This window comes from Piliocolobus tephrosceles, chromosome 17, assembly GCF_002776525.5.
Source record: "Piliocolobus tephrosceles isolate RC106 chromosome 17, ASM277652v3, whole genome shotgun sequence".
Lineage (NCBI taxonomy): Eukaryota > Metazoa > Chordata > Mammalia > Primates > Cercopithecidae > Piliocolobus > Piliocolobus tephrosceles.
The window spans coordinates 57119700-57145981 of record NC_045450.1 but is presented as its reverse complement, the minus strand read 5'-3'; the positions used below and the strand labels follow the sequence as shown (position 1 = coordinate 57145981).

Sequence of the window (26282 nt, the reverse complement as noted above, 5' to 3'; positions counted from 1 at the left end):
GCGGAGCTTGCAGTGAGCTGAGATCCGGCCACTGCACTCCAGACTGGTCCACAGAGCGAGACTCCGTCTCAAAAAAAAAAGAAAGCAAGGTTATCACCTGACCTGAGAATGAGACTGAGGGAGGCTCCCAGTTGTTGGAGGCTGAGTGGAGAGAGGGAAGCGGGAAAGAGTCACCAGGGAGGTGGAAACAGTGTGACTGCCATGGCTGGACCATTCACTTGTTGACAGACATCTGAATTGTTTCCAGTTTTGCTCTATTATGAATAAAGCTGCTATAAGCATCTATATACATATTTTTATGTGAGCACAGATTTTCCCTTTCTGCGATAAATGCCCAGCAACTGCTCGGTTGTATGGTAGTTTTTTTTTTTTTTTTTTAAATCACCAAGGCCGGGCACAGTGGCTTATTCCTGTAATCCTAGCACTTTGAGAGGCTGAGGTGGGAGGATTGCTTGAGTCCAGGAGTTTGAGACAAGCCTGGGCAACATAACAAGATCCCATCTCCATATTAAAAAAAAATAAATAAATAGGCTGGGCGTGGTGGCTCACACCTGTAATCCCAGCACTTTGGGAGGCTGAGGCAGGCGAATCACCTGAGGTTGGGAGTTCGAGACCGGCCTGACCAACATGGAGAAACCCTCATCTCTACTAAAAATACAAAATTAGCCAGGCATGATGGCACATGCCTGTAATCCCAGCTACTAGGGAGGCTGAGGCAGGAGAATCGCTTGAACCTGGGAAGCGGAGGTTGCGGTGAGCCAAGATCACGCCATTGCACTCCAGCCTGGGTGACAAGAGCAAAACTCCATCTTGGAAAAAATAAATAAATACAACAACTACACACACACAAATGCATACATACACACATAGCTTAATCCTGATCTACTTCTGCAGAAGCGAACCTCAGGTAACAGTCCTGTCACCCTTCGCCTTCTCAGCTTCCTCTGCCATATTCTTTTCTCCTCCTTCTCTTTCCCATCCTTCCCTCGGAAGCCCAAATGCTGACTGAATTATGAGTGTGCGTGTGGAAAATGGTGTCACCAATACAATTTCTTTCACACTCTGCCCAAGTCAAAACACGAGGAGAACATCAAGGTGCAACTCTTTCAACTCCCAGTGGGGATGGATAAGGGAGTCACTCTAGATAGTTTCTCATGCTAATCAGTATCATGAAAATCAAAAGCCCTGTATCATCCCATGGTCTACCACTCACAGATTATTTAACCAATACTCTCACATGCACTCCTTATTTAGAATCAGTTTTTAAAATGTAGGTCTTTGGCAGCATGTAACTTTATCACTTACCAGTCTGGCAAATGAAATAGTGTTTCAGGAAGCACTTGCCCTCTTTGGATGAAATCCGATTGAGGTTTCTGGACAGGTAGGTGCAGCTGGGGGGCTTTGGGGCCCCGTGGGCTGCAACATCTGCTGAGTGGAGATCAGACCCAGGTGAGCCTCATACTCGAAAGTCAGGCTTTTAGATTTATTTTTTATTATTGTTTTCAAGACAGAGTCTCACTTTCTCACCCAGGCTGGAGTGCAGTGGTGCAATCTCCGCTCACTGCAACCTCTGCCTCCCGGGTTCCAGGAATTCTCCTGCCTCAGCCTCCTAAGTAGCTGGGATTACAGGCACCCGCCACCACGCCTGGCTAATTTTTGTATTTTTAGTAGAGATGGGGTTTCACCATGTTGGCCAGGCTGGTCTCGAACTCTTGACCTCAGGTGATCCATCCACCTCCGCCTTCTAAAGTGCTCGGATTACAGGCGTGAGCCACTGCGCCCGCCCCGCCAGGCATTTTTAAAAAGTACATATGAAAGCCAAATTTGGTTGGCTTCCAATAGATAAAAATGTAGAATTTCCTCCCATACATTATAGTTTATTTTTTTCGTATGTGTTCCTTACCACAAGGCTTAGTATTACTCTACCTACACATTAATGAGGATGATGAGAATGATATAATAATGGCTTGGATTTGTCTCTAAAACTTCAAGATTATGGTGCATAGCTTTGAAAACACTGTAAGGAAAACAAGAGGTAGATAATTTTCCTCTTAGTTTTGTGTTAGAAAACTTGGAGATCAGAATAATGAAGACATGTTTATTAGGAAAAAAATGACCATCAAAGGTTTCTGTCTTTTGAACCTAGCACAATTCTTTTAGTGGAAGGTTAGCTAAGTTAACTTTAGATGGGTTCTAGGAAAAATCGCATCACTTTTGCTACACGGAAAAATCAAAGGCTGTAGCGCAAAATGGAAATATTTCAGAGGAAAGATGGTAATGAAGTAAAGTGACTGGTTTTTCTGTGTACAAAAGCAGAAAGATTAAGATTTTCTTTTTTTTTTTTTTTCTGTCCCAGAATAAAATATAAGAAAGTTTCCTTCGTAAACACCAAACCCTAGAGTCTTACCTGGGTATTTTTCATGTTGATGCTTTTTCAGTGGCATTACATTTTGCCCAATCCACCACTTCTTTCCTTCTTCCAGAAAGTCCCGGATGAGATCTTGAACTTCCTGGTTCCAAATATGAGCTAGGAATCCTCTCTGCCCGTGACAGTAATGCTCTGCTTCCTCAAAGCTGCAGTGAATTCTGTTAAACTGGTAACAATTATTTTGCCTATCTGGCCCTGGGCTGTTTAGTTCACTTCCTAGAATGATACTTGTTCTGATGTATAACCAAAGCCAGCTTCCTCCTTTAAAGAACATGTTCTCTGAGTTGCAGCAAGAAAAAGTGTGGGGATTTAGCAGCTGCCTGATCCTTTAAATATATATATATATTGACGGGTTTGTCTTATTAGTGTTCTTCTTTTATGAGTTGGGAACAATTTACCAAGGATACAAAAGGTTTTGTTTTGAGGACCCAGGTGCAGTTCCTACAAGCTGAAAACAAACAGCAGAGATCAATAAAGCAATGGCCCTTTGTGTCTGGGGCCCCACCATCTGTGTCTACCTACTAAATATGACTTTAGCAAGTAGAGATAAAGCTGAGTCTAAGCTGCACTGGGTAGAGGATGATGAATATCTAACATCTAAGTTATTGTGGCTAAAAATTAATAAGTATAGCTTTTTCTTTTCTGAGACAGGGTCTCATTCTGTTGCCCAGGCTGGAGTGCAGTGGCATGATCTCAGCTCACTGTAGCCTCGACCTCCCAGGCTCAAGTGATCAATCCTCCCACCTCAGCCTCTTGAGTAGCTGGGACTATAGGAGCGCACCACTACACCCACCTAATTCTTCTTCTTCTTTTTTTAGAGATAGTGTCTTGCTGTGTTGCCCAGGGTGGTCTCGAATTGCTGGGCTCAAGACATCTGCTCGCCTCGGCCTCCCAAAGTTGGGGAATTACAGGTGTGAGCCACCACACTCAGCCATATATATATATATATTTTAAAGAAAGTCATTCTTGCAGACCCTCTAGGATTGATTTTTTTTTTTTTTTCTTTGAGACAGAGTTTTGCTCTTGCTGCCCAGGCTGGAGTGCAATTGTGCCATCTCAGCTCATTGCAACGTCCGCCTCCTGGGTTCAAGCGATTCTCCTGCCTCAGCCTCCTAAGTAGCTGGAATTACAGGCATGTGCCACCACACCCGGCTAATTTTGTATTTTTAGTAGAGATGGAGTTTCACCATGTTGGTCAGGCTGGTCTCAAATTCCTAACCTCAGGTGATCCACCCACTTTGGCCTCCCAGAGTGCTGGGATTACAGACGTGAGCCACTGCACCTGGCCTCATTTTTAAAAAAAGTAAATTGCATTGTGTATATTTAAGGCACACAGCATGATGTTATGGGATACATATAGATATTAAGAAGGTTACTATAGTAAAACAAACATATTCAACACCTCACATTAGTTACCCACTTTTTTTGGTTTTTGTGGCAAGAGCAGCTAAAATCTCATCCAGCATGAATCCTGTCTACTGTATGCTTTTATTACCTGTAGTCCTCAGGTTGTACATTAAATCTCTCGACTTGTCCATCCTACATCTCTGCTACCGCCAGGACTGATTTAAATTACTGTATTCTGTCTCTTAATACAGTATTAGACATAAACTCTTTTTTTTTTTTAATATGGGGTCTCATTATGCCACCCAGGCCGGAGGGCAGTAGCATGATCATAGCTCAGTGCACACTTGAACTCCTGGACTGAAACAATCCTCTCACCTTGGCTTCTCAAACTGCAGGTGTGAGCCACCGCCCCTGGTTCATGAACTTTATCTTAAAGCTCTTACACAGTCATAAAAACCAAACAATATTAAATGGAAGAATGAATACAAAGTAAATACAAACAAAACTGAAAACCAATGAGATCCAAGTTGTGCCAAGTTCAATAGCAGACAAACAGGGTTCTGGCCTATGACTACTCAGGTTCCTTTGAATCTGGCATGCATGCTATTTTATGATATGGGGAGGATTCAGTTCTGATAACACGTTTCTTTATTTGACTCATAAAAAAACAAACAAAAAAAAAGCAACAAAAAAACCCTTTGTTCACACAGCAGGTCATTTGGTCTCCACCTGTTGCATACCCACCCCCGTGGATTACAGCTGGTTCTTTCTTGGTGCCAAAAAGTGATCATAGACTCAAGCAAATGTGGGCACTGAACCGCCTGGCAGGTTTCAGGGTTAAGATGGTTATCCAGATAGTGCAAATGATGCTTATGTTACTCTAAAAATCAGTACAGAAGTGGCCACCAATATTATGAAATTCTCTAAAACACAGACTGCAAGAATACATCCTGTTTGGAAAACACTGCAGTAATCAGCCAAGGCCGGTGGCTCACGCCTGTAATCCCAGCGCTTTGGGAGGCTGAGGTGGGCAGATCACTTGAGGTCAGGAGCTCAAGACCAGCCTGGCCAACATGGTGAAACCCCGTCTCTACTAAAAAAACAAAAATTAGCTGGGTGTGGTGGCCCGTGCCTGTAATCCCAGCTACTCAGGAGGCTGAGGCAGTAGGATCACTTGAACCAGTTGGTGGAGGTTGCAGTGAGCTGAGATACAGCCACCGCACTCCAGCCTGGGCGACAGAGCAAGACTCTGTCTCAAAAAAAAAGCCCCAAAACCAAAAAACCAAAACACTGCAGTAATCAAATGAAAGATAAATACAGTATGATCCTCACTTTCAAAAAGTCCAATTAGGGAAGAAAAGGCATAATAATTGTAATTAACATAGGCAGTGAAGAGTGCCAGCCTAGAGGGACAGCTTAGGTGCTGCTGTGAAGGTTCAGATAAGGAAGAAATTACTTCCAGCTTTTGGAATGAGCACATAAAGACGGCAATATTTAGACAGATGAAATGGACATCTCGGCAGAGGAGTCGCTGTGAATAAATACACAGAGGTGGGAAAGTGGAAGGTATTGATAAAGAAATACGTGTGTGTGTGTGTGTGTGTGTGTGTAGGGGGTACTTGGTGGAACAGTAGTGGGAACTGTAACCAGAAAATGGGAGTGTTTCAAATGCCAGGAAAAAGGGTTTGCGGTTTATTTGGAAGTTTTCTGAGCAGAGTAGTCCACCCTTACAAGAGGGTGTGGCGATGGAATCATCTGGATGCGGGATGCTTTTGTTTTCAAAGTTCACAGAGCCTCAACTTCTAAACATCTTCATATACGTACAAAAATAAATACACGATACATCCACACATATGTTTCAAGCTTTTTTTCCAGATTAAAAAATGATACTTTATTATAAAGTTTAAAATTGCAGAACGTCAGGCTGAATATCATTAGACACATACACAACACCACTCATTTCTAAAGTCATCTTCTATACCCTCTCAAAATTTGGCCAATGAATTATGCCTCAGGGAATTTTCCAGTTCAACCCCATACATAAATTGAAACACTAGCCTTTTGGTTTTGCCCACAGTTCCAAAGTGCTATTACAGGTGGAGTATATGCTGCAGGAGGTTATTCTTGCTGCTGTGGGTGTGAGTAAAATGTCCATCTGTATGCCTCTGGTCCTGCAGGCTTTGTTCTCTTTCTCCTCATTTTGTCTCCTACAGAGGTTGCCTTACATACTGCAATCAAAAGACATCTTCTGCTCAGAATCACAACAGATAGTGAGAGGTTCAAGTGAGAAGTAATGTTACACAGTAAGTTACTGAATTTACAATGAGAAACTGAACTCTGGGGTTACAACTCAAATATGATTTCAAGGTAAAGAAAATAATTACTTGGCTGGCTGGTGAAATGCTTAGTTCCTTCTAAAATCATAATTGCAATATGGACTTCTGCTTCATGCTGCATCCCAAGGCACCAATCAGGTAACCTACATCTCCCAAATGATCAACAGAGCATTCCTTCCTATTTTACCCTCAGTGCCGAGAAATTACTCCTGAGCCCAGAAGTTGTTGCATAGGTGACTTGGGTGACCTGGTGCTCAGGCAACAACTGCCACAGGCCCCACCTTGATGAACACCATCGATTTATTTAAATATGATGCTACTAAGATGGAGTCCCCTGCTCAGAGGAAGCAAGGACGTAAAAGCTGGGACAGGCTGCACGCAGGGTCACTATACTAACAGACCCAGATGACACGATGGAACGTGAATACTGAAGCCAAAAATCTTCTGGAAATCTCTTTTTCAAAATTCATACATCATTTTTTCTCACCGGGAAATCAGGGACAGGGAAACATTTGCATAATTGCCCATCAACATGTTCTTAACAGAAGTGAAGATTATTTTAAGAATATGAAAAGTGTTTCAAGACACCTGTTTTCAGGGATAGACCACAGCAACAGAAGTACTTTTCAGAGTTAGTTCGTTTTAAAGTCTATCTCAAGAACAAGGGCAGCTGGCTTTCACAAGGTACCAAGACATGTTCTAGCCAAAACATTTTCACTTTAAATTATATGTAGTCAAGTTCAACTATTTTATACATATCTGATCCTTTTCTGTCAGCAAAAAAGGTAAAATTTTTTTAAAACTCCAAAATGAATCATTTCTGGGTAGGATGAAGGTAGAATTTTGGTTGTATTTTATGCTTCAGAACACAGATGAAACCAAAAGGTCTGCAATTGTCTCTACACTCACATCTTTCAAAGGTCCTTTTCTCCTTTTACATGAATTCATCTGAATCACTGCCATCCTGATTTGAAGACATATTTTCAACTTTCATTCGTGATTAATAGCTCCTAAGTTCATCCATTTCTCTCTTCTTCATTTTTTCTTTTTCTCTTTTTCATTTCCTGAATTTGGGCTTCTTTCTCATTCCTCTCTTCACAATCTCTGCATTCTTTCTCTGCTGCTAGGTCTGGGAACTGCTCCACTTTGCTTTTTTCTAATCGGTTTAGGGTCTCATTTACTTTCTTCTCCATTGTCACAGTTTTTACATCCTTCTGCCTGTGAAATACTATCTGCCCCACATCCACATCAGCTGTTTTCTTCAGATTAGACCACAGCATATATACCACATTAATGTTGTTCATCTTGCAGCCTTGAATGCTATTGGCCTTCACAAGGTGGGTACAGTCTATCAGCACTTCCTTTGGAATGTCTTCTATATTCTCTCCCTTGTGCAACCGAAGGTATACATGAGCCAAAGAGAGTTTGGCCACATGAAACCAGATATCTTGAGGCCAATCATGCTTGATCAGATCTTCATGATGATTTATGGGTTAGTAGGAGAGATACAAAACTCAAGGGTGAGCGTGGTGGCTCACGCCTGTAATCCCAGCACTTTGGGAGGCTGAGGCGGGTGGATCACAAGGCCAGGAGATCCAGATCATTCTGGCCAAAATGGTGAAACCCTGTCTCTATTTCACATTTATCCTTTCCCATGTAAATGGTGCAGGCAGATGAATTAACGATGCCGCTGGTGAAGTAGAACACCACGATCCTGGCGGCGGTGCAGGGACTCCAGCACGGAGCAGCTGTGCTCAACTGTGGCGGCCGCCTGGTCCCCAGAACTCTCCTGTTTTTTTTTTTTTTTTTAACGCATTATGGAAACTTTTTAATGTGATTTTTGTACATAAGGAGTATGAGAGTAACCCTTTTACAAATGAAACTAATTTACTAGAACAATGACAAAACTGAACTGATATTTGATGTGAATCCACAGGAGTTTAAGCTTCAAATCCAGACAAGAAGTTTGTTACAATCTCCGTCAGCTTTGCATCTGAGTCTTCTGAGACCTTTCCATCAGCCCTGATAGTGCCCAGCAGGGCTTAGTGCTGGCTGACAACATGAGACAAGAAAGCATTCTCAAATTTTGTAATCTTGCTGGGCTCCAGTTTATCACGATACCCCCTTTACACCCACATAGATAACAGCCACTTGTTCTTCAGTAACCATGGGAGAACACTGTCCTTGCTTCAGCAACTCAGATGCACACCATGACTCAAAAGTTGAGTGGGAGCATTGAGGTCAGAACCAAACTGGGCTACTCAGGAGGCTGAGGCAGGAGAATGGCCTGAACCCAGGAGGTGGAGCTTGTAGTGAGCCGAGATTGCACCATTGCACTCCAGCCTGGGCAACAGAGCAAGACTCTGTCTCAAAAAAAAAAAAAAAAAAAAAAAAATCACCGCAGTAAACCACACTCCAACAGGGCTGCACACTTGGGGTCTTGATTAGAAACAGTAACCTCATGATACTGAGCCAATTCCAGCTTCATGGTACCTGCCGCCTGCTTCGTAGTCCTGGTTTGGGCAGCAGATCTGACACGAGACACACACAGACCAATGTTAATGGCAGAGCGGATATCTTAGTAGAACAATTCTGTTTCCAAGAAGATATATCTGTCAGTGATGGAAATGACATTCGCTGGAATGTAAGCCGGCACATCACCAGCCTGTGTTTCTATGACTGGCAAAGCAGTCAAGGAGCCACCACCAAAAGCATCGTTCATTTTGGCTGCTCTCTCCAGCAACCTGGAGTGTAGGTAGAACACATCACCAGGACAGGCCTCACGACCAGGCGGTCGGTGGAGCAACAGAGACATCTGACAGTAAGCAACAGCCTGTTTGGGTAAGTCGTCATAGATGATCAAAGTATATTTGCCATCGTCTCTAAAATACTCTCCCATGGAACAGTCAGAGTAAGGAGCCAGGTACTGAAGTGGGGCAGCACTCGAGGCCATCGCTGACACCACAATGGTGTATTTCATGGCATCTGCATCTGTAAGTCTCTTCACCAACTGAGCAACAGTGGATCTCTTTCAACCAATAGCAACATAGATACAGTACAGCTTCTTCTTTTCTTCAGATCTAACATTGAAACGTTTTTGGTTAATGATAGTGTCAATACCAATTGAGGTTTTCCCAGTCCATTGGTCACCAATAATCAGCTCATGCTGACCACGACCAATTGGCACCAAGTTATCCACAGCCTTAATGCCAGTCAGCACTGGTTCCCACACTGAAGTTCGAGGAATGATTCTGGGGGCTTTCAGACCAACTCGCCTATGGGTCTTGGAACCCACTGGACCCTTTCCATCAGTAGCATTACCAAGAGCATCAGCTACACGACCCAATAGCTCCTCACTGACTGGAATGTTCACCATGGCTCCTGTCCTCTTCACTATACTTCCTTCCTTAGTTTATTATTTTCAAACACTACACCACCAACATTGTCAGGTTCCAAGTTCAAGGACATATCCTTTAAGCCTGAAGGAAACTCTACCATTTCTTCTGCTTGAACATTCCTCGGCCCATGTACACGGACAATACCATCACCAATAGTTAAGACATGCCCAGTTTCTTCAAGGTCAACAGAGGTATCAGTTCCAAGAATACGCTCTTCAAGAATAGAGGACATCTCAGCAGTCCCAGTCTTCTGAAGATGAGTGTTAGAGGCATGGAGGTTCCTTGCAGCAATGAAAGATGAACCCAAAGCATTTCTGGAGACCAGTCCCGCCCACCGAGGGAGGTCGCAGGCCACGGCCGCCATGACACACACGGACAGCATCTTTGCAGTTTCTCCACAGGTGATACTTCCACAGTCGCAGCCTCCGGACTGGCTGGGACCATTTCAAGCATTTTTAAATGAAATCTGATGTTGATGAAATCTCTGAAAGTCAAATCAGGTATCTTACACAGTGCTGTAATTTCATTTCAATCCTTTTCATAAAGGGTAAAGTACTTGTATATACTCTTTCAATACATGCTTTATGTAAGACACAAGCACTCTATCAATAAAAGTTTTAATTTAAACAATCAAAAAGTTGGTGAGAGAGTGCTCAGAACTGAGGATCAACATGTAAGTAGCCTTTTGTCCCAGAAGAGTAATCATTTATGTTGACTAAGGTATGCTGAATTAACTTGTTCCATTAAAGTGTAAAGGGAAGACAGGTTGATAAGCATAACTTTTACCTTGATAAATGCTTTCAATGACTTCTATTGCATGTAGACTGAAACACCTAGCATGTAAATGGGTCTGTGAATTTGTTCCGATTTGATAGCTTCATACAGTTGATGACGCTCAAAAATGGCTTGACTCAAGATGTTTCATACACCTTTCTTTTGCTCTAATTTCTGCTAGGACAATAACCCAGCTATTTCAGCTGATGGTGGGAACACTGCAACTGGACAAAAATGACACGGATGGGTGTAGAGCCTCCAAACAATAAGTATCTGATTAATGCTGTTGACACCTAAGTCTACAAAGGCTATTCTTCAACAATTAGGACATCATTAGGTAAGACATTTCAAAAGTTTTGGTGAGGGCGCGATTGCTTCAGAGGACTACACAGTGACACATTAGGTCATCATAAATCACCACAGTACCATCCTGGCTAACACGGTGAAACCCTGTCTCTACTAAAAATACAAAAAAATTAGCTGGGCATGGTGGCGGGCGCCTGTAGTCCCAGTTACTCAGGAGGCTGAGGCAGGAGAATGGCGCGAACCTGGGAGGCGGAGCTTGTAGTGAGCCGAGAATGCAGGAGAATGGCGCGAACCTGGGAGGCGGAGCTTGTAGTGAGCCGAGAATGCGCCTCTGCACTCCAGCCTGGGCAACAGAGCAAGACTCTGTCTCAAATAAATAAATAAATAAATAAATAAATAAATAAATATAAAAATCAGCGCAGTAAACCACACTCCAGCAGGGCTGCACACTGAGGGTCTTGATTAGAAACAGATAAAAAAAACACCTCCACATCTGTTGCACCAGAATGCCAAGGTTTAACCAGGGACACTTTCTCCAGGAGGCATAACAGGCGCAGGGCCAGGGAAGAGCCTCTGACACTTTTAGGGTCTCAAGAAAATTTTTGTTGTTGTTGTTGTTTTTCTTTGTTTTTGAGACAGAGTCTCCCTTTGTCGCCCAGGCTGGAGTGCAGTGGTGTGATCTCGGCTCACTGCAACCTCCACCTTCTGGGTTGAAGCGATTCTCCTGCCTCAGCCTCCCAAGTAGCTGGCATTAGAGGCGCCCGCCACTACACCCGGCTAATTTTTTGTATTTTATTTTTTTAGTAGAGATGGGGTTTTGGGTGTTGACCAGGTCTTGAACTCCTGACCTCAAGTGATCCGCCTGCCTCGGCCTCCCAAAGTGCTGGGATTACAGGCGTGAGCCACCGAGCCTCAAGAAAATGTTTTAATTTCCTTAAAAAACCTTAAGAAAAATCAACTTTTAAGTTGAAAAACTATATATTAACATATTCATCTTTATATCAACACAGCAGTAAAATTTATTTTTTAAAGTGATAAAAACTGTACAAATATTTCTGGTGTGAAACACAGCGTTTTGACTCTATACTAAAACTACTTCAGGAAGGGGACCACAAAAGTCACGACGCGGCCCCGGCAGAAAGGCAGCGGTGTGTGGCACGATCTCAACACCTGTCTTCCTCACAGAGCCCCGACTCCTAGCGGACTCTCGGATTCGACGCTGCGGTACCACAGACAAACCCCGCGCACTAACTTCTCTTCCAACCGCCGGCGACCAAGCAGCAGACCGCGGGTAGGGCCGACGGAAGAGGTGTGGCCGCCGCTACTGCGCACGCGCACCCAACCAGAACCTGGGGGTGATGCCGGGCCTTCCCCGCTGCGCGGAGGCGACCGCTCAACCCTTCTTCCCGGCGATTGGTGGACTGGCGGCTAAGGGGCGGAGATAGGAGGGGCCGCTGCCATCTTCTCCAATGGAACGGAGACAGGGGCGGGCTAATTGACGGAATGAGCATGGCGTGGAGACACCTGAAAGTGAGTCCCGCGAGTGAGCAGTGTGGATCGGGGACCCGGGCGGGCAAGAACGGAGAGTCAGGCCGGGCGAGGCATGGACCGAAGGCGGCTCCGGGAGTGTGGGCCCCCCTATGACGTGTGCGTGTTTCCGGGGGCGCCTGTAAATGCTCGCGCGTGTGCATTTGCACGTGGACTCGGTCAGGCGCAGCAGACAGCGCCTGCAGGTCTGGGTGGGTGCTGATCTGAGTGTCTGCCCCTGGGCCATGTTTTTGAGCCTGGCACAGGGATGCCTAGTGAACACATGACCGCCTAGCGTTGTGTGCAGGATCCAATGGGGAATGAAACTAGAGTAGGACAGGGTCCCAGTCCTTTTAGGTAAAGTTTTGTTAGGGCGGGGGGCTCTATGTGAAAAGTTCTTAGTTGTATCCCCGTATGTAGTAGGTGTTCAAATATTTGTTGATTGGCATGGGGTTGGGGCGGGGGGGCGTACGGTCTCCAACGGAGGCAATGAAAACCTTGAGTCTCTTTTTATTTTATTTATTCATTTGAGACGGAGTCTCGCTCTGTCATCCAGGCTAGAGTGCAGTGGAGCGATCTTGGCTCACTGCAAACTCCGCCTCCCGGGTTCAAGCGATTCTCCTGCCTCAGCCTCCTGGGTAGCTGGGATTACAGGCGCGCGCCACCATGCCTGGCTAATTTTGGTATTTTTAGTAGAGACGGGGTTTCACCATTTTGGTCAGGCTGGTTTCGAATTCTGACCTCGTGAGCCTCCCAAAGTGTTGGGATTACAGGCGTGAGCTACGGCGCTTGGCCTGAGTCTCTTTTTAAAATACATATATGGAGAGAGATGGGATCTCACTGTGTTGCCCAGGCTGGTCTAGAACTATTGGCCTCAAGGGATCTTCCCGCCTCAGCCTCCCAAAGTGGTGGGATAACAGGCGTGGGCTACCGCACCCAGCCAATGAATACTTGATCTACATCTCTTTAGCAGTTTGGAAGGATCTTTAAAAGCAAATCTGATCATGTCATTTCCTGGCTTAGGGAACGAAACCCACATCTTGATTTTGGCCAAACTCCTGCTCTTTTCTCTTGTTTCGTCTTAAGCCTTACTTTCCCTCACTCCTCTGTTCCAAACTTTCTCCCTTTCTCATTCTCTTCTGCTACTGAGAGAGCCTTTACACTTTTTCCTCTCCCTACTGCCTTCTGGTTAACTTTTTAAAAATAATTGAACCAGAATAGGTTCAGAGAGACTCCCAACAACTCGTTTATCCCTTGAGTATCAGCTGTAAGTCATTTCCTTGAGGAAGCCTTTCCTTACCTCTAAGATTAGGTTGAATACTTTCATTACCTTATACTTTTTATCCTTCATCACAGTAGCCATGACTACGTATTTGCATGATCATTGATTTCCGTCTGTCGCTTCTTAAGATCACACTCTCCATGAGGGTAGGGGCAAGATCTGTTTTGCCATCTTTGCTCAATGAGTATTTGATGAATGACTGAACTAATGAATGAATAACTCAGCATCTGGCAGTGATAATTAGAGAAAAGCATTGTGAACCACTTTTGATCCAATAAGATCTGAAGCTTCTGTTTTATATTTTACACCCCCTGAAATGGAATATATGTATAATATCTTTGTATGTATACATTTTTGAGAGAGTCTTCACTCCGTCACGCAGGTGGTGTGCAGTGGCGCCATGCCGGCTCGCTGCAGCTTGGACCTCCTGGTCTCAAGGGATCCACCCACTTCTACCTCCCAAGTAGCTGAGACCACAGGTGCACCACCATGCCTGGCTAATTTTTTATATTTTGTAGAGATGGGGTCTCACTATGTTGCCCAGGCTGGTCTCAAACTCCTAAGCTCAAGCAGTTCTCCCACTTCAGCCTCCCAAAGTGCTGGGATTACAAGCATGAGTCACTAAGCATGAGTCCAGCTGTGTGCAATTTTTAAAAGCCAGCATAATTAATACCCTAAGTGGAATATAAAGGAGAAAATTTAAAAGTAGTTTATATTAATAAAATTACATGTATTTCAGTATGTAAATATTGCTGACTCCCCTAGTGAGATAGTTGTGTTTAAGCCTCTACTTAGAAATGCAAGTGCGGCCGAGCACGGTGGCTCAAGCCTGTAATCCCAGCACTTTGGGAGGCCGAGACGGGCGGATCATGAGGTCAGGAGATCGAGACCATCCTGGCTAACACGGTGAAACCCCGTCTCTACTAAAAAATACAAAAATCTAACCAGGCGAGGTGGCGGGCACCTGTAGTCCCAGCTACTCTGGAGGCTGAGGCAGGAGAATGGCATAAACCCGGGAGGCGGAACTTGCAGCGAGCTGAGATCCAGCCACTGCACTCCAGCCTGGGCGACAGAGCGAGACTCCGTCTCAAAAAAAAAAAAAACAAAAAGAAATGCAAGTGCACAGGTGTGTTATGTTATCAAACACCCCAGCAAAGCACTGTACCATTCCCGATGAGATTTTCTGAAATGAACAATTCTTGGGAATGTTCTATACGACACTGTATAGTTGTCCCTCAATTTACAAGATACTTGTACTGTATGTGAAAACCATGTGAAGGCTGGGCACTGTGGCTCATGCTGTAATCCCAGCACTTTGGGAGGCCAAGGCAGGAGTACTACTTGGGCCCAAGAGTTCCAGACCAGCCTGGGCAACATAGCAAGACTCCATCTCTTCAAAAAATTGGCTGGGCTTGGTGGCATGTACCTGTGGTCCCAGTTATTTGGGGAGGCTGAGGTGGGAGGATCGCTTGAGACCAGGAGGTCAAGAAAGACAGTTTATATGGTAAAATATAGTTTGGCTCAGATAATATGAACATATGATTTTTTACCCACACGAATGTCAGTAGGATGTTCAAAAGTCACACAGGAAATGGGACAGTTCATGTCAGATAGTCTCAAGCCGAGAAGGACATCTGACTTTACGGATTCCCGCCCACCACGTCTATCAGCATTACCCTGTCACTGTAACCAGCAGCAGTATCCACCACAATCCCCCGAGGGGACAGGATGGTCCCTCTTGAAATTTCTGGCCTGGAGTCCCAGGAAAGCCTTTAGGGCCTGAGAAGGTGTAGGCAGAAGTGTCAATACAGCCTCTGACTGTAGAGGCCAGTGTTAGCAGAAGGCTAAGGGCGTGTGTTTCATGTGACCTGCCGTTATGTCCTCTGTGTGCCTGGGTGTGAAGGGCTCAGGGAGGGTGCAGCAGCCTGGCCTGGAGGCCCCCCTAATAGGCTCTTTTTTTGCAGCAGCGGGCCCAGGATGCTGTGGTCATCCTGGGGGGTGGAGGACTTCTCTTCGCCTCCTACCTGATGGCCACGGGAGATGAGCGTTTCTATGCTGAACACCTGATGCCAGCTCTGCAGGGGCTGCTGGATCCGGAGTCAGCCCACAGACTGGCCGTTCGCTTCACCTCCCTGGGGCTCCTTCCACGGGCCCGATTTCAAGACTCTGACATGCTGGTAGGTGTTCCTGGATACCCTGTGCATTAAATACAAAGGCGAAGGCTGAAGTCCCCTAAACTCAGCTAGGACTGATCTTTTTGAACGCCAGAACCCCAAGTGAGCAGTGGGGATTTGGAATTCGGTCTGAGCATTATTTTTTTGTGTCATGTAATTAGCAATGATGATGCTCTATTACATATATGAGATTGTGTTAGGCGATGTTCTTGTTTGATCCTCCCAGCTACTGCATGAGCTGGATCCTGTTACCATCCCCAGCCATGGATCAGGAAACCAAGAAACAGAGTAAGGAATAACAAAAAGGAACTCCAGTCACACAGCTGAGGGTAGCAGGACCAGGATGCAAACCCACGGAGTCTGACAACTGGCTTCCCGCCCTTTGGCCGCTGTCCTGCCTTGCTGAGGTTGCAGGTAGCTCAGTCTTCCCCTCGGCTGAATGGGGAAACTGCCAGTCATTGTGCACCGTGCGAGGCAGGAGCGTTGGGTCCCAGCCTCACTCAGCCGCATGTTTAGCACACGGGCCCTCTCCACATGCTTGAAATCTTTGGCCTGGAGTCCCAGGAAAGCCTTTAGGGCCGGAAGAGGGTGTGTAGGCATAAGTGTAGATATAGCCTCTGACTGTAGAGGCCAGCGTCAGCAGATGGCTAAGGGCCTCTGTTTCATGCAACCTTCCGGGCTTAGTGCAGCAAACCCAATAGAAGAATCCCCATCCTCATAGAAGCTGCTTCCTCATGGAAGTCTCGGCAGTTTCCTTTCGAGAGGCTTCTTACCAAATGGGAGGACATCAGAATGATTTGAGTGTGAAAACGCAAACAAGAAGCCCTCAGAACTCTGGTGAGGAAGGGTCACTGTTACAAATTAAAGGGGCCTTCACCACATTTCCCCTTCCGACCTTAGAGTCCTTTTCACTCTCTGATTGTATGGTGTTGAGCAGATGTGTCATTTCCCCTGACTCGCCATGCTCACACACTAACAAGCACTATAGGCTCAGACAGAGCACTCCGTTAAACCTCCTCACCCCAGACTGCTAGTTTGAGAGCCCTGGAGTGAATGGGAGTGAATAATGAGTGGGATGCAGAGATGAGAATTTAGAAGGAAGTGTGGTGTGCCTGAGGGCGCAGGCTGTGTCTGTGAAAACACAGATGACAGAGACAGGCAAACCTGATCTCGGAGGTGTTGTCCTAAACACCGCTGCCTGTGCCCACGCTTGCAGCAGCTCATTTACAATGTGACTCAAACTTTTTAACTGGTAGCCAGGACTCGTGATGATTTCACAGCGTTCCTGGTTTAGCTCTCCCCCTCCACCTACGGCAGGCATGCTCGAATCCCCCAGGGTTGCATTGGGAGTATGCAGATGCCCTGGCCTGGTGCCAGACCAGTTTCACCGCCACATCTGAGAGTGGGGCCTGAGAGCTGCCAGGGGCCTTTGTGGTACAGCCGGAGCTGAGAACCGCAGTCCTGGAGGAAGGCCCCTAGTCCAGCCACACACCTTGCCTCCCAGTCTCCTGAGGTGCTGCGAACATTCTCACCTTCATTTGTTGTTCTTCTTCCTTGGAGCATCTCTCTTAACCCCTGCTTCCAGGATCCCATGGTGTTCACCCTGGGAGGCCTTTGCTAGTCTCCTGAAAGGTCGCTGGAGCCCATCAGTCATTTCTGCCCAGCTGAACACCTTCCTTCCTCTGGTTCCCCGTGGGAGGCTGGGGGTCGTGGCTGGGGCTTCTTACCAGCCTGGATGAGGAGGGACACAGCTGGAGCTGATGTTTATTAAGCTGATTAAAGGGTTTTGCTGCTTACCATGCCTTGGTTTCAGGGAAGCACTACCTAGGGCCTGACACCAGCGAGCTACTCTCTCCCACCAAGGCTAGTTGATAAGAAGGTATGAACCTTAACCACAATTGGAAAAGACAGCGCTTGTCTCCTGTTCAACCCATGGTGGAAACACCATTTCTCCCCCCAGGCTTGCTAATAATAAAGCCCCGTGGTTTTCAAACTCTAGTAGGCGTCACAGTCCCCTGGAGAGCCAGCACTGTTAAAAATAGGTTCCCCCAGTGCTCCATTCCTCCCCCAAAGAGTTTGACCTTGGGGGTGGGCCCTGGGATCTGAGGTTTCACAAGCTTCCCAGGTCATTCTGGTGTAGCCGTGCCAGGAACCATGCTTTGAGAAACACCGGGATAGCCTTGCGTGCCTCTGACTTTGTCTTCCTCTTCCCAGGAAGTGAGAGTTCTGGGCCATAAATTCCGAAATCCAGTAGGAATTGCTGCAGGATTTGACAAGCATGGGGAAGCCGTGGACGGACTTTATAAGATGGGCTTTGGTTTTGTTGAGATAGGAAGTGTGACTCCAAAACCTCAGGAAGGAAACCCCAGGCCCAGAGTCTTCCGTCTCCCCGAGGACCAAGCTATCATTAACAGGTAGGTGAGTGGCCAGAGTTAATGGGGGATGCCGTCTTTCCAGCTGGGCTTTCAGAGATGTAAGATCTGCCTCTGTTTTTTTTCTCTCATACAATGTGGACATTCTTCTGTCATTTGGAATGTTCAGGAACCCCGTTCAGCATTTACTATGTGCCCCAGGCATCTATCTTGAAAAGCAGGCTTTGTTACGTCCATTTAACAGTTGTGTAGACGGAGGCTCGTAGAGCCAAATAACTCTGCTTCGGTCACGGAGATAATAAGCAGGAGAGCTTGGGCATGGCCTGGGCTTACTGGACTTGAGAGTTTGTGCTCTGTCCATGCTGTTTCTCCAGTGCTCTTACTCGACACTGTCCAAGAGAAATGTAATGTGAGCCCATGTGTAATTTAAAGTGCTCTAGTGACCACACTAACACAGTAAACAGAATGAGTGAAATTGATACTTACTTAAAATTATAATTTAGTTATATTTAATATGTTACAAGTATTTAAAAAAACATGTGTTTAAAACACCATAAAAAGTATTAATTCGCTGTTTTTACCTTCGTTTGCCTGTACCAAGTCTTTAAGAGCCAGTGCATTTTACTTCCAGCACCTCTCCCTTTGGACCAACCGCATTCCCAGCAGCCAGTAGCCACATGTGGCCAGCAGACGTGTTTTGGCCAGCACAGCCCCAGCTTTTAGCAAACAGGAGAATGTAACATTCAACATGCACAGCTGCTCTTAGTAAGAGAAATCCTTCTAGACTGTATAAAGCCCTTCCCTTTGTCATCCCTGGGTAATTTTTACTGCAGCAAACCCAAAAGGTGAGGAAGTGCCTGCTTTTTGGTAAGAGGATTCTGAAGAGCCTCCTTGGGGAGATTTCAATGGGCATCTTTGGGGTCACTGGTGGCCTCCTGGGAGATGGACCTGTAGGACATTTACTTGGCCATGCTTCCTGCTTTCTTGTGCTTGTTTCAGGGAAAGTCTCCAGCATTAGAGATCAAGTTATTGATCTTTCTGCTGCGTTGCAGGTGGGGATCAATATCTTCAGAATTGGCCAGGCAAAATATATTTGCTTATCATTCAGCTGCTACAGATAACTGCAGGTGCTGGGATGATGGTACTTGGTGAACCCTGTAGGTGAGCAGGGGTGTGAGATCGTGCTCTGAGCACTGTGTGTGTGGCCTCCTGGCTGCGTGGCATGTGGTGAGTGTGCTGTAAATACTTGCTGAATGAATGGGTGAAGTTATTAAGTCATCAAATATGTGTGCCAGTGTGTCTGTTATAGATGCTATTGGCTCTAACAAAGTGGCTTAAACAACAGGCACATTTGCTACTATTTTCTTCTCATAACAGGTGCGATGGGCAGGTCCAGGGTGGGTTGAGCACCAGGGCAGTGTTGAGACTCTGGTCCAACTTCTTTGGGCCTTCCCTTTTTGCTTGTCAGAGAGCGACCTCGGCTGCGAGTATTATGTTCTTACACGGATGCTCAAGAGCAGAAAGGAAAAAGGGCAGGGATGTTCTCAGAGGCTCCAAGTAGGCCTCACTTGTAGTCTCATTGTCTACACCTGGGCACACACTTTTGCTTCACTTGCCAGCAAGGCTGGGAAAGGAGTCGTTAGCATTTTTACCCTGTATCAGGTCAGGTGGGTTTCACTGGCAAGGAGGAAGAGGAAGGGGACTGGCCACTAAGTCAACACCCACAGTGGGGCTGGGGATACAGGGATGAAAGAGGGATGAGGTCCCTGCCTTTGGGGAGTGTCTAGTGACAGTGATAGAGGGATGAGAGAGGTATGAGATGTGGCTTGCCCTCAAGAAGATTATAACCTAGTACGGGACCTTAAGCACATATGTGTGTGTCTATCACGAGCCAGGAGAAAGCTAGGTCCAAAGCTCTGTATGAAGGCCAGGGGGATGAGGGATCCTTTGCAGCTGGGAGCTTTGTGCAGGAGGAGAGGGAGCATTTGCTCTGAGCTAGGAAGAGAGGTGATTTTCACAGGCAGAAAGCATAGGGAGATGGAGTGGCTGCAGGGGCTTCAGGAGGCTGTTTGGGAGCCCAGGCAGGTGGCAAGTGAGCGTGCAGTTCTCAGAGTGGCTGGGTAAGGAGTGGGGATCCAGCAGGTCTGGGGCAGCTGCTGCTGCATCTGGGCTGTTTCCAATGCTAGTTGGCTGAGCATTTGCACATTTTAATCTTTCCCCTGGGTATTGGATGGTGTTCTGGCAAGTTCTCTAGGAGCCCCAGGGGTCTTTAGACCCTGGAAGTGTAAGAACTGTGATTTTTTTTTCTCTTGTTTTAAAAAGTCCTAAGTGTACAGAAGTGGCTATGGTGCCTCTCACTCTGCCCCTCGCATCTGCTTGTGGCTCTGCAGGTATGGATTTAACAGTCACGGGCTTTCCGTGGTGGAACACAGGTTACGGGCCAGACAGCAGAAGCAGGCCAGGCTCACGGAAGGTAAAGTGGGGTTGTGTCAGAGGGCCTTTCTTATTTATTAGGAGGAAACGTGGGAGAAACACTGGGAACATTTCTAGTGAAATAAACATGATTGAGCAATAGCAAAAACCACTGAGGACCTCAGGGCACCTCTCCTAGAGGGATTTTCCTGGTCCCACACAGCCTCCAAGAGTTTAACTGGATTTCACAATTTAGCAAATACTCCCTTTGCCTCTGCCTCGTTATGTAACCTGTTACCATAACTAGGGAGGCCTGAAAGCAAGTGAAGCGAAGTGGCTGGGCTGTGATCACACAGGCAGGGAGAGCGGGAGCAGGACTTGAACGTCATCTTCCTGTGGCCCACTCTGTCCTCCCTTTTTAATCGTCTATTGTGTAAATAATGTTCATTAATTACAGAAGACAGTAAATACAGAGAAGCGTAAAGAAAGAAAGTTCAAGAAACAGATACTCCTTCCTACTCAAGGATAACTAATATTAGCATTTGGGAAAATATTCTTCATGAGTTGTTTTGGAAACTGCTCATTTTTGGCTCGACACAGTTCACACCTGTAATCTCAATACTTTGGGTGCCCAAGGTGGGAGGATTGCTTGAGCTCAGGAGTTTAAGACCAGCCTGGGCAACATGGTGAGATCCCATTTCTCTAAAAAACCAAAAACAATGTGCATTTTTTTTTTTTTTTTTTTGGGACAGAGTCTTGCTCTCCCAGGCTGGAGTGCAGTGGCGCGATCACGGTTCACTGGAGCCTCAATCCTACTTCAGCCTCACAAGTAGCTGGGACTACAGGTGTGCACCACCGTGCCTGGCTGAGTTTTTTAATTGTAGAGACGGGGTTTCACCATGTTGCCCAGACTGGTCTTGAATTCCTGGGCTCAAGCAATCCTCCACCCTTGGCCACCCAAAGTGCTGGGATTATAGGTGTGAGTCACTGCACCTGGCCTGTTTTTCAGAATTTTATATATATTCTTTCATTTTGTTTTTTCTTCGCAACTGTACATCCAGTCAACTGAGCCAAGGCCAACAAGCATCCCTTGAGGTGAGCGTTGCTGGCCTGACGTGCCTACTGAGTTCTGTCTGTTTTCAGTTTTAATCAATTTATGAGGCCCATCTTTTGCCCCACAAGTATTTGCACTCATTTGTCCATTTTCCATGAAACATTAAAAAAAAAAAAAAGGGCAAAATACAGCAAAACATCCTTGTAGCTGCCCAGACTTTGCTAGACAAAGCCGGCGAGTGGTTTTGGTCGGCAGGCAGGCGCAGGCCACAGTTGAGCACCTGTCAGCCGGTGTCGGGCAGGTCAGGTTTGGAGGGAAGACCTGCGCGACACTTCCACTGTGGTTTGGTCAAGGACAGCCTCAGAAGGTGGCACAGGAAATGGTGTGCGGGCTGCAGGCCTGACCAGCGACGTTTGCAGATGGACTGCCGCTGGGGGTCAACTTGGGGAAGAACAAGACCTCAGCGGACGCCGCGGAGGACTACGCAGAAGGGGTGCGCGTGCTGGGCCCGCTGGCCGACTACCTGGTGGTCAATGTGTCCAGCCCCAACACGGCCGGGCTGCGGAGCCTTCAGGGAAAGGCCGAGCTGCGCCGCCTGCTGACCAAGGTGGGCAACTGCACCCCTTCTCCAGGCCCCGTCCCACCAGCCTGCCCCACCCGCTCCCCTTCATTCTCCAGGGCGAAGCTTCAGCATCACCCTCAGAAGCGGCCCTTAGCACCTGGACCAGTAGGACCCCTGGCTATGCCTTCCCAGGGTCCCCTCTGATCCCCTGTCATGACACTGATTATACGTGACAGTGACTAATTATCTGTCCCTGCTGCTGTAAACCACGAGGTCTGTAAGAGCAGAGACTGCGTCTCTCCCATTTGTCACTCTGACCCTAGCACCCAGAGCTCTGAGTGAACTGAAGGACTTCACCCAGCACTTGTGGTAATATTTCCTGGTTATCTTTTAGGAATAAAAGTCTAAAAAAGGCTGGGCATGGTGGCTCATGCCTACAATCCCAGCACTATGAGAGGCCGAGGCAGGTGGATCACTTATAGCCCAGGAGTTTGAGACCAGCCTGGGCAAAAGAGCAAGACCCTGTCTCTACAAATAATTTAAAAATTAGTCAGGCACAGTGGCTCAAGCCTGTAGCCCCAGCTACTTGGAGGCCGAGGCAGGCAGATCACTTGAGCTCAGGAGTTTGTGACCAGCCTGGGCAACTTAGCAAAACCTCATCTTACAAGAAATACAGAAATTAGCTGGGCATGGCAGTGCACACCTGTAGTCCCAGGTACTCTGGAGGCTGAAGTGGAAGGATTGCTTGAGCCCAGGGAGGTGAAGGCTACAGTGAGCCATGATCATGCTACTACACTCCAGTGTGGGTGACAGAGTGCAACCTTGTCTCAAAAAAAAAAAAAAAGAAAGAAAAGTCTAAAACACCCTTAAACTATTAGCCAATGTCCATGGGGATCCCTTGGCCTAAAAGAATGGAATCGGATCCATCTGTATGGTGCTCCTCACATGTCTGAGGCTGGCTTTCCTGAAAAGGAGAAATTGTTCCTGCTTTAGTCTGATTGCTTTTGTGGAAACCGACTGACCTGCAGTGTAGGTCACAGCTGCACTGCGGGGCTGCGGTCTGCAGCGTCCCCAGCTCTGGCCGTGTGTCACTTTAGGTGCTGCAGGAGAGGGACGGCTTGCAGGGAGTGCACAGGCCGGCAGTGCTGGTGAAGATCGCTCCTGACCTCACCGCCCAGGACAAGGAGGACATTGCCAGTGTGGTCAAAGAGGTTTGAGTCGGGGCCTGGGCCCAGGGTGTGCCTCCCATGGTCTGCAGAGGCCATTTGGCCAGCTGGGTTAGCCCAGAATGGTGGCCTTTGTGATTTCCTCTCCTTGGTATTGAAGGCTGGTTTGGTGTCTGTCATGGTGTAACTCACCCTGTGGTCAAAAGTGAATGTTGGAATAAATGCTTGAAGGAGTTTTTCTCATGCCTCTTCCTGTCTCTCCTCATCTGCATCCAGCAAGGTTAAGGCTTGAGCTTGGGTCCTTGGCCTGTCTTGACTGGGACTCAGAATTCTTTCCCTCACTCCTCTCTCCAGCCTGTCTGGACAGCGGGTCTCTGTGGCATAGGAGAGTAGTGGAAATAGCCTGAGCCTGGCCGTCATGGGTTCAAATCCTGGTTCCACCACTTACTACCTGAGGGCCTCAGACAAGACACTATAATTGGGTTGTTGTAAGGACTGGACCCTGTCCTAGGGGAATGTTGTGGGTGGTCAGTGTGTGATGGCTGCTGTTGTCACGTTATGGCTCATTCTAAAACTTGTTGAGGAAAAGATGAGTAGTAAGGTCTGGTGTAGCTCTTGCTTTGGGGGCTGTAGGTGTGGGTACCTGGCCTGGCTGCTGCCTTTGACCCCCAGAGAAGCGCCTCTGCGTCCTTCGGTGCCATGACTCATGGCTTTTTCTCCATCTCACACTGCAGCTGGGCATCGATGGGCTGATTGTTACGAACACCACCGTGAGTCGCCCTGCTGGTCTCCAGGGTGCCCTGCGCTGTGAAACGGGAGGGCTGAGTGGGAAGCCCCTTCGGGATTTATCAACTCAAACCATTCGGGAGATGTACGCACTCACCCAAGGCAAGGCTTCCGGCATCTGTGTCTTCAGATCTGTGTGTGGCTTGGGCTCCTGGGTCCTGATGAGAATCATCATTCCCTAATCTGCCTTGATTGTGGGGGACTCGGGCGGAAGCCACATCCTTCTTTACGGTGTCACCATGTGCTTCTCTGTAGGCCGCGTTCCCATAATTGGGGTTGGTGGCGTGAGCAGCGGGCAGGACGCGCTGGAGAAGATCCGGGCAGGGGCCTCCCTGGTGCAGCTGTACACGGCCCTCACCTTCTGGGGGCCACCTGTCGTGGGCAGAGTTAAGCGGGAGCTGGAGGCCCTTCTGAAGTGAGTGAGGTCATGTGTGGCTTGAAACAGAAGTTAGGCAGAGGTTAATTCAGAATCACTCAAGTCAAGGAGATACTGTTGATCTGTTTGTTACTCATTCAAAAAGGAGTTGAGGGGTACACTCTGAAAGGAGAGAGAAACTGCGTTACTCTTTTGATGAAGGACAAACAGTGCCAAGGAGAACTGAGGATTAACCTCCAAGGCAACGGTGTTTCTATGGCGGAGTTGTCCATTTGCTCGAGGGAGAGGAGCCTGAGGAATCCCGTCAGCATTCCCATTAATTAAGCAACACTGGTTCAATGTTGGGAGCTGTCAATACTTAAAAGCAATTTCCTTCCCACTCTGTTCCTACCTGGGTAGAACTATCCCTGTATCCCTGGGTGAAGACTGTAGAGGAAACCAGAGGTGCCTGGGCCGGATGATGTGTTTCTGGGTGAACATGGGCTTCCTGTAGAGCAGGGCCTGTCCTCCACTGTTTGCTGAAATTGCTTTGTTTGCTCTTTTTCCAGAGAGCAGGGCTTTGGCAGAGTCACAGATGCCATTGGAGCAGATCATCGGAGGTGAGGACAGCGTCTGTTGGGAAGCCTCATCTGGAACCTTCCCAAGGACTCAGGCAAGCCTTTGTGGCTGGATCGTGAGAGAAGAGGGACTCTGTCTGGAGCCATGTCCCCCAGCCATGGCATAGCTGCACCATAAACGCCAATCGGGGGTCACCAGGATCAACCGCAGGCTTTCTTCAGTCCCTTGGTCAGACTATAAACTGCGTTTGTGATTCTTTGTGGATTCAAACCCTAGGATCCATCAGTCTTGCGAGGACATTGAATATTAGGGGGAAAAAGTCATGGAAAAAATAAAGCCATTTAGAATCTGGGTTTCAACGCTAGCCCCTTCTGGTTTGCCACAGGCCCTGTCCAGACGCTGCAGGTCCTTCCAGGCCTCTGCTACCTGTATCTCCAGTGGGCTTCCGAGGAACTTGACTGTCTTTCATTTGATCTTTATTTTTATTTATTTAATGTTTTAAACTTTATTTTAAAAATATTTTAGACATAAGGGCGGGGTATGGTGGCTCATGCCTGTAATCCCAGCACTTTGGGAGGCCGAAGTGGGCGGATTACCTGAGGCCAGGAGTTGGAGACCAGCCAGGCCACCATGGTGAAACCCCGTTTCTACCAAAAATACAAAAAATTAGCCAGGCATTATGGTAGGCACTTTTAATCCCAGCTACTGGGGAGGCCAAGGGAGGATAATCGCTTGAACCTGGGAGGCGGAGGTTGCAGTGAGCCAAGATTGCACCAGTGCACTCCAGCTTGGGTGACAGAGCGAGACTCCGTCACACATACACACAAAAAATTTTTCCCGTTTCTCTCCCTCCCTCTCTCTATAACATGGATAAAATATTCACATGTATTATGTATTTATTATTGCTGAGTCATTGGTGCCTTACTCTAAAGTGTTTCAGTCTGTATCTCCTAAGCATCCTGATGTTAGTTCTTGATGATAAAATTGACCTGCATTCTTTTTTTTTTTTTTTTTTTTGAGATGGAGTCTTGCTCTGTCGCCAGGCTGGAGTTCAGTGGCACGATCTTGGCTCATTACAGTCTCCGCCTCCTGGGTTCAAGTGATTCTCCTGCCTCAGCCTCCCGAGTAGCTGGGACTAGAGGCGTGCACCGCCACACCCAGCTGATTTTTGTATTTTTAGTAGAGATGAGGTTTCACCATGTTGGCCAGGATGGTCTCGATCTCCTGACCTCGTGATCTGCTCACCTCGGCCTCCCAAAGTGCTGGGATTACAGGTGTGAGCCCCGTGCCCAGCCTGACCTGCATTCTTTACTAGCAATTCAAAAGGTATAGCACTCTTGAAGTGTAAACATTCCTGTTCCTCCTCACCCCACTCTGCAGACATGCCTTTCTGTCTATCCTCCCGGACTTTTTCCCCTGCATAA

The 26282-nt window shown here is 47.1% G+C and overlaps 3 protein-coding genes and 1 pseudogene across 3 annotated transcripts in view; 1 reads left to right on the top strand and 3 right to left on the bottom strand.

Moving 5' to 3' along the window:
• PKD1L3 (polycystin 1 like 3, transient receptor potential channel interacting) overlaps positions 1–2702 on the bottom strand; it is an 88500-nt gene extending 85798 nt beyond the window's left edge. Inside the window, 2 exon segments of the mRNA XM_026456486.1 lie at positions 1306–1428; positions 2408–2702. Coding sequence (XP_026312271.1) covers positions 1306–1428; positions 2408–2702 — 418 coding nt within the window.
• Positions 2703–7127: 4425 nt separating this feature from the next.
• LOC111541477 (coiled-coil domain-containing protein 25-like) lies at positions 7128–7959 on the bottom strand. The gene is made up of 3 exons (XM_023210412.1): positions 7937–7959; positions 7746–7825; positions 7128–7591 (listed from the first exon to the last, which is right to left on the bottom strand). Exons 1-3 carry the CDS (start codon positions 7957–7959, stop codon positions 7128–7130), a joined length of 567 nt encoding a protein of 188 aa, XP_023066180.1.
• Positions 7960–8051: 92 nt separating this feature from the next.
• Positions 8052–9891, bottom strand: LOC111541217 (annotated as a pseudogene).
• A 2032-nt stretch (positions 9892–11923) lies between these two features.
• Positions 11924–25760, top strand: DHODH (dihydroorotate dehydrogenase (quinone)). The gene is made up of 9 exons (XM_023210323.1): positions 11924–12119; positions 15363–15575; positions 17787–17986; positions 20335–20417; positions 21830–22017; positions 23070–23183; positions 23873–24026; positions 24180–24339; positions 24849–25760. Exons 1-9 carry the CDS (start codon positions 12093–12095, stop codon positions 24901–24903), a joined length of 1194 nt encoding a protein of 397 aa, XP_023066091.1. The 5' UTR covers positions 11924–12092; the 3' UTR covers positions 24904–25760.
• The last annotated feature ends 522 nt before the right edge of the window (positions 25761–26282 follow it).